The 7,780-nt window shown below is 40.1% G+C and overlaps 1 protein-coding gene across 1 annotated transcript; it reads left to right on the forward strand.

Annotated features, from left to right (window-relative positions):
• The first annotated feature begins 216 nt into the window (after positions 1-216).
• Positions 217-7,441, forward strand: LOC135488639 (dehydrodolichyl diphosphate synthase complex subunit nus1-like). Its single transcript, XM_064773284.1, has 5 exons — positions 217-516; positions 1,062-1,190; positions 1,956-2,114; positions 2,809-2,908; positions 3,763-7,441. Exons 1-5 carry the CDS (start codon positions 234-236, stop codon positions 3,851-3,853), a joined length of 762 nt encoding a protein of 253 aa, XP_064629354.1. The 5' UTR covers positions 217-233; the 3' UTR covers positions 3,854-7,441.
• The last annotated feature ends 339 nt before the right edge of the window (positions 7,442-7,780 follow it).

Genomic DNA, 7,780 nt, shown 5'->3' on the forward strand with positions numbered 1-7,780 from the left:
TCTTCTTTTGTCTCAGTCCTTCGTTAGCGTATTTAATGCCAACATCAAACTGGGGCTTGCATTGTACTGGTTGACTCTGACCGAGATATTGTCGTCGCTAGGCGCGCGAGATGGAATAGCGGTCAACATGGAATTCAACAAATTCACAAAATAAAAAAAGGACCGGTGTGGCGTGTCCGTTCATGTTGTACATGTTGTATGCATTGTACAGAAAATGTACACGAACTTGGGCGATGATGGGTTTTTACAACGTTTTGCTCTTTATTTTGCATGTTCTCCTCTATTTAAGGAGAGTAATTTGTAACTATCTGCTTTATATAAGCAGGCCAATAGGCCTGTCGTTCAGAAAATGCACAGCTACGCAGTTGCGAGATGATGCAAGAAGTCTGAAAAAGCTTCCCATTCATCTTGGGATTTTGGTGACGGAGGACCACATTTCATTTTCTGATATCGCCAATATTATTGTATGGAGCATTGCAATGGACATTTCTTGTGTTAGTGTGTACGATATACATGGTAAGACATCGCTGTGAAACGAGAAAAATGTGAGAGGCTACCCGGCGGTAGGCCTACTGTGTTAATGGCGCACCCCTCATGCCCTGGCTCTGCAGTGATGCACGCATACGGCATAGGCTACCTGGGCTGGGGGGCATGATGACAAAATATGATTGCGATGGGCAGGTGGCTACGTCACACCAGCATTCAACGTTACGATATTCCATCATCCCCCATAGCACAAAATTTCTCTGGTGACCCGTCGCAGCAAAACCAGACGCGTGTCGCTCTGAGTTTGGCAGGTTGAGACGGACTGATTGTTCATTTCACTGATGTCTGTGTCCATTTTGTGAAATCTGAGCACATCAATTTCTTCCATTATCTCCTGGTATCAGTTAGGCTCATCTTGTGCACGACATGCGCCCCGTTTTACTGTGACGGTCAAATGTGACATCTGTAAGAATTTAACAGTTTGCAGTTGTTCGTCCTATATCAAACGAAGCAGAACCTTGGATGATGTTGTGTTTTCCTAATGTTTCGATGTCACCCCTCCTTGTTCTTCATAGGTGTCTGTAAAGGTAACAAGACGATACTCCAACATGAGATTTATAAAAAGCAGAAGGAGGTCGAAGGAAGCAAATACACAAACTCCCAGTTTATCATAGCAAATTGCGATGAGGAAGATGTACAAAATGGTATGTTCAGATATTTTTTATTTGTACTGTGTGGAAAGAACTGGGTGCTCAGTGTGTTAGAATGGAACATGGTAGGAAGTTTGGGCTCTTGGTTGTGATGTTGGACTGGTGCTTATCCAGATAATAGCAAGGATTAGCAAAATTCTGACTCCCTCTCCGACTGAAACTCCGAGAGTGAATTATTTGATGGACGCTAGCCATTGATGAAACACTCATAATGCGAGGAAGGATTCGGCGTCTGAAATCGATTGCACTCATAAACCGCAAATATCGAAGTCGTATTCCTATTTGTGCTGATTTCTTACCAATAGGAATACGACTTCAATATTCACGATGTAAGAGCAAAATAGATTAAAGACGCTGATTCTTTTTCGTATGTGTGATGGTTTTCCAGGAGTGGAAATCATCCATCATATTTTGCATATGTAAAACAGACAAAGTCCGTTAAACTCATGAATATTTTACACTTTCATCTTCTTCTTCTTGTTCGCTAGACAGTCAACTTCGATCCAATGATATATTTGACACTTTGATTTAGTCTAATTTGCACGTTTGGACTGTAATAATGGAAATGTCTGGTTTATGCATTGCTGTGGGGCGTTGCTAGGTTTTTGGCTGTGGGGATGGGGCAATGTGTGCTGTACATGCCTGGTGCCACGATGCTGGGGCAGGCAACTGGGAAATACAACATGAGTGGTTTACTGAATACATGTTACGTTACCTTCCTTTGGCTACAACGTAAAAATCATTTACCATTTTTTTCAGGTTATTTCAAGCCAGGTAAATCGCATATAAAGTTATTTTCTTTGGAGGATGGCAGGAAAAGTATAGCTGACCTAACCCGGCAACTCAGCAGATCAGTTATGAAAAAGGAAATGAAAATAGAAGATATTACTCCAACTAAAGTTGATTGTATTTTACAAGGTAAGATTATGAATTAGATTAAAATCTTATTTTAGTTCTGGGGTGGATCCACGACTTGGAAATAGAGGAGGAACCCTGTCTTAATTTTCAGAATTACTTTATCCCATATGCCAGTTTACATCATCTACCCTTGTTGATAAACAGACGTTTTTCTCCAAGTGAACATTCAGTGTATGTACAGTGCTTGTCTTATAGCCTAAATGCTTAGCGTTCATCCGGGGCCGGTCACTTCCAACAGTGTCAGTGGCGGGCAACAGGCCTCGTGTCGAGGCTGAAAGTAAAATTCTACCGTTCTCATTCAAAGTAAAAGTTACCACTGTCACACTTCCCACTGAAGGCAGGTCCTTGTTAGGAAACAAGCGAATGGCCTAAACTGACATTAGACATTCTAAAATTTTATGGTTCGCTTCATAAATTTTCTGAAATATAAAGAGCCTCTCCCCCCCCCTCACACTTGTACTTGCCTGTACAATTCAATCTGGGTAAAAAGAGAAAGGTTTTGAGTTTAGAGCTTGTCTAGGACATTAGCTCAATGAGCCATATTGACTGCTGGTGATGGAGTACAGGAATTAAACCTGTAACCGGAGTCCCCACAGGCATAGTTATTAATTGACAAACTCATACCTTAAACCAAGAATTCATAAAGATTAGTCTTTAAGAATTCTTACTCAAAACTTTCATCTTTCTATTACAGAAAACCTTGGTTGCCCTGATCCAAACTTGGTTCTAAAGTTTGGGACGACCGACAGTTTACTGGGATACATTCCGTGGCAGATACGCTTAGGAGAAATCTTGTGAGTTTTATTCCTCCAAGTCTAGGACCGGTTTCGTGCAGAATCCTTGGCAATCAGAAGAAGAAGAAGATCACAAGCCTATCCACTAAACCTGTGGGTTTAAGTTCTTCAGCATCAATTACTGTCCAGAGTAATGGTTGGTGATCTAGATCTTCTGTAGTAAAACCCTGTTACAGTGGTTGATGTTGAGGTTTTCTACGCAGTTGCTGGAAGGGCAATTGCTCCAATCATGTCTGGTTGTCTGTTATAATTAAATAGTTGCTCTGCGATATGTTTTATATCAAAACTCAACAATTTCTACTTGTCCACTGGGCAAGTACCCTACTGAAATAACTTTTCTTTCTGATCATTTGGTTGTCCAGGGGCAGGGTAAGTGGGTAACTAACCCTGGTTATATCTGAACATCAGATTGTTTACATATAAGATAGGCCTTTTGTACATAGTCCGGGAGCTGAGTGACTTTTATCTAACATGCAGGCTACAAATGAGTTTAATGTTTTGTGGGATTGGAGTACGCCTACTTGACCATAGAAACCCAATTCTTAAGTTTTCCAGTGTTGGGTGAAGAGGGGTTCGAATTTTTTTTAATGACTTCATCATTGGACCACGAATTGGAGCTCTGAGGAGCACAAGGATCAATGTACACGTAAATCTTGAACGGTTGGATTTAGACCCCATAAATGTATTACCAACGGATAGAAACATGGTGCCTCTGAGTGCGATAAGCATGCTATGTCTTTATAAAAGTGCTCAGCTCCCGGACTAACAGGTGTTCCTCAACCGGGCAAATAGTGTCACAACAGTGTCTTTCTGGTAATGTTGTGTGTCTATCATTCTCGTCTTTTCTGTTTCAGGTCGTATCCCTCGCACCACAAGATAGATTACAAAACGTTCTTCCGACTTCTAGATTCGTATGGGAACACAAATCAGCGCTTTGGAAAATGAAAGACGAGAGACATTGTTCACAAAACAGAAAACTTTCTAGGTCATGAAGTGCTAGGACATGTGATGTCCAAAGTATATATTTCAATACCGGGTACTGTAGAATGGAAAATATTCATGACATAAAATTTTCGCAAATGTCTAACGATGGACGTATTCGCGGCAGAATATTTTCGCGAGTGAAGAAATTTTTTCCAAGAAAATATAAACTGTTTATCTTGACATAAAGCTCATGTATGGGGGCTGTATCGTAAATGTCGCCTATAATGTATGATAAATATGCTCAATTTCATTGTTAACAGTGTCGAGTGAGTAAGCCTACATAGCACGCAATTTATATGAGCAATAATTAAGCAAAAGTTGTTCAAGAGGTGTGTTTGTTAGGTGTAACCATGATACGTGCTAATTGCACGGTGTATGTACGTCGGGCCAAGCTGTATGCAGTGCCTCTACAATGCCATGGAATTCTATCTAAAAGCAAGAGATTTTCACCGCAGAATATTTTCAGTGAGCCTGACCTATTCACGAAAATATTCTGCACGTGAAATTTTTCCATTCTACAGTAATTCTTATATGTCTTAGCTGACTTTTTTGGGGTTGGCAGTAGTATAAACAAAATTCCGATATTTGGGGTTGGCAGTAGTTCTGTCTAAACAAAATTTCAATATTTTGGGTTGGCAGTAGTCCAAACAAAATTTCGATATTTGGGGTTGGCAGTAGTATAAATGAAATTTCGATATTTGGGGTTGGCAGTAGTCTAAATGAAATTTCGATATTTTGGGTTGGCAGTAGTCTAAACAAATTTCGATATTTGGGGTTGGCAGTAGTCTAAATGAAATTTCGATATTTTGGGTTGGCAGTAGTCTAAACAAATTTCGATATTTGGGGTTGGCAGTAGTCTAAATGAAATTTCGATATTTGGTGTTGGCAGTAGTCTAAACGAAATTTCTATATTTGGGGTTGGCAGTAGTCTAAATGAAATTTCGATATTTGGGATTGGCTGTAGCCTAAACAAAATTTCGATATTTTGTATTAGGTCGAGCATGTGCATGAATGAGTCTGCGGACGTTCCTATGAATGCACATGCGCAATCAGAAACATGAAATTTGTTTCAGCTTCTACCGATCTAGCTGACTCAAAGTTCTCAAATGAGTTTTGGTATGTATTGTACAATCAGTTGTTGATTTCACAAAGTGACCAATCAGCAGGTTCTGAAATTGATGTCAGGTTCCCCAAACCTTCTTCTACACCCATTCAAGTTGTCATGGACATATTCAAAGTCATCATTGTACCACTGACAGTATAGGCAGTTGTCAAATGTGTTTGAACAATATCTTATAAAATCATCTAAATCTTTAAGTCGTGATGACGACCTAGGTCGCAGCGTTAGCAGAAAGTAAGAAATAAGAAACTTCCGATCATATGCAAATTACCGGTAGTCACTTTCTGAAATTGGCATGGACATGTGAAGTACCTTGTAAAAAACTGCACCCTCTCAAATACCTCTATCATTATGCATTCCAAGTTCCCCGCAAGTTGCCATCAGAAGTGTAGCTGTCTTCTACAAACCTCTAACAAATCACTGCAGGTTACATGCCCATCAATAAGGCAGGTTGTCAGCGCATCCTGAGGAAATCAGGGGTAAATGTTCGCTTCTCTGGCCCTGCACACAAACCCCTGAGACATTCGCCCTCATTTGGTGAAGTACAGGCGCACATCGCCTTTAAGTCCGCACCGAGATTTAGCTATCAACCTCGGTTCTAGTACCGTACTTCTATGATTTGTGTGATTGAAAACCGCACTCTGATCTCGTAGAATCGAGGTTGCAGTGCGCACCTCTAAGGAGACACTGCTCTCTTGTTGTTGGCATGATCAAATGCGAGTCATTCTCCAGAGCAGCGATAACATTCAAGCATAGTGTAGGACTACTATCACTAGTATCCACTGCGCTGGAGAATGAATGTGAGTTTGGAAATCATTTTGAAATTCTTAGTCTCTAATGTAAGCGACGCTATGATTGGATGCACTTAATTCTGCGCTGGCTACTTCACCAAATGATGGCAAATGTCTCAGGGGTTTGTGTGCAGGGTCGGAGAAGCAAACATTATCCTCAGGATGCAGGTTTGGGTTGTCAGGAGACTTTGCCTTTGCTAGGAAATTGTTCCCCCAATTTTCAGTTATGTCCCAGGTGACATGATGGAGTTAGCTTTTCCATGGAGTAGTGTCCTCGAAGTTCTGAGAATACTAGCTACTAAATCATGTCTCTTATGTAAGGCCACTGAGGATGTGCAGTCAGTGAAAAGTTTGGCATTTTTATCTAGTAGTAAGGCCACACTTTTTTAATTAGTTGGATTACGAAACTTCAGATCCAAAACCTATGTGGGTGGGTTGGGAATTTTAAACAAACTTTGAAAGATATTTGTCTTCAATCTTAAAACCGATGTGGGGCGGGAATTAAAAAAAATTCCATCCGACTCAAAATCTATGTGGAGCGGGGAAATGAAATAAAAACATGCTTATTTATTATCAATTTTAGTCTCAGATCAAACTAGGGGGACCCAAAAAATGGATTGAAATTCGTCATAAGGAAATTTTTTTTTTCATTTCTCTCTATTTTATTTATTTATTTATTTAATCGTACATAATAGTACATTCAACAGAGTGCAGTGCTGTATTGTGCAGTGAGAAAAATAAATAGATGGAAGAACATTTTAAAAACAAGTTAGAAACAGGCAGCAAATGCCACAACTAATTACCAGTGATACTCAATTGAACTTGTTTATACAGATATTATATTGGCCATCAACAAATTATTCAGTCTCAGGTGTCTGTAGAATTTAGTTTACACATAAATCATTTAATATAGTATTAATCTCATCAAGATTAAAGAAATTGCGGTCTCTATTGTCTCTCGAACTTATCATATCTCTGATGACATTTGCTTTGTCTCTTAGAATGACTGTTGCATCATTTAAAAAAACAGTTTTATTTATAGAAATCTGTGTAACATCATATTTTGCAACACCCGCTTTTGCACACACGGTATTGATGTTGTTAGCGACCTGTGAATTACTACCCTTAAGGGCCAACTGACCGGCGATTCTTAGCAATGGGTTAGTGCTTCTTGCTATCCCACCAATGAATTTTAAGAAGTGCGTATGGAGTTGCAGTTCTGGGGGTAGGTCTTCACAGATGAGTGGGAGCAGATTAGAGTGTGTCAAATAGGACACATTATATAATTTCCTGACACATTTCCTCCAGGCGACGCAGAATCGATCAAGTTTTCTGGGGGTAAAATTCCAGAGCACGCATCCATATAGTGCCATTGCGAATGATTTGAATAACTTGTATTTTGTTACTGAGTGGCAATGTACAAATTTTATGGTTGCGGAAAATGTGTCAAATACGGTCATCGGGACTTTTCTTTTTTCCCCACTTTCCAGAAAATGACACCAGGGAGATTCGTAATCCAACAAATAAGCTATGGGTATCATGAAACGTTTCCTGGTACTATCAGGCGAGCTTAATTCCCTCAGCTTGCAAAATGTGACCCATTTTTGTTTCCGGATACGTTAGATATTTAGCAATAAAGATCAGTTATAAGAATGCAATCAACAAGTTCAGTCAAGTTTATCGCTATCATTACGGTCTGGTTAATCCCTGGTTGAATCTGGGAATTGGGCTAATCCACGGAGACCCAAAGAGGGAGACACAACTAACAAAATTCTATACAGAATCGACGAACGAGCGCAACAGGACTAACGGCGAACGGCGAAGGAGAAATTATCCGAGGATGAACTCGTTGAAATCGAGGAGCGTCTGGAGGAAATGAAAGACTTTCGAAGCCGTCATATTGAAAAGCAGTCGGATCCAAAAAGCCCGGCAGATCGCCGATAGTGGAACCAATGCCATCAATGGAGCCGACCGAAT

This window comes from Lineus longissimus, chromosome 5 (assembly GCF_910592395.1).
Source record: "Lineus longissimus chromosome 5, tnLinLong1.2, whole genome shotgun sequence".
NCBI lineage: Eukaryota > Metazoa > Nemertea > Pilidiophora > Heteronemertea > Lineidae > Lineus > Lineus longissimus.

Bases quoted from the DNA above. Each gene is read 5' to 3' on its own strand.
- LOC135488639 (XM_064773284.1), top strand. From the start codon at position 234: ATGATGGGTTTTTACAACGTTTTGCTCTTTATTTTGCATGTTCTCCTC. The intron at 2,115-2,808 runs GTAAGATTATGA...TTTCTATTACAG, and splicing joins AGTTGATTGTATTTTACAAG to AAAACCTTGGTTGCCCTGAT. The intron at 2,909-3,762 runs GTGAGTTTTATT...TTTCTGTTTCAG, and splicing joins ATACGCTTAGGAGAAATCTT to GTCGTATCCCTCGCACCACA.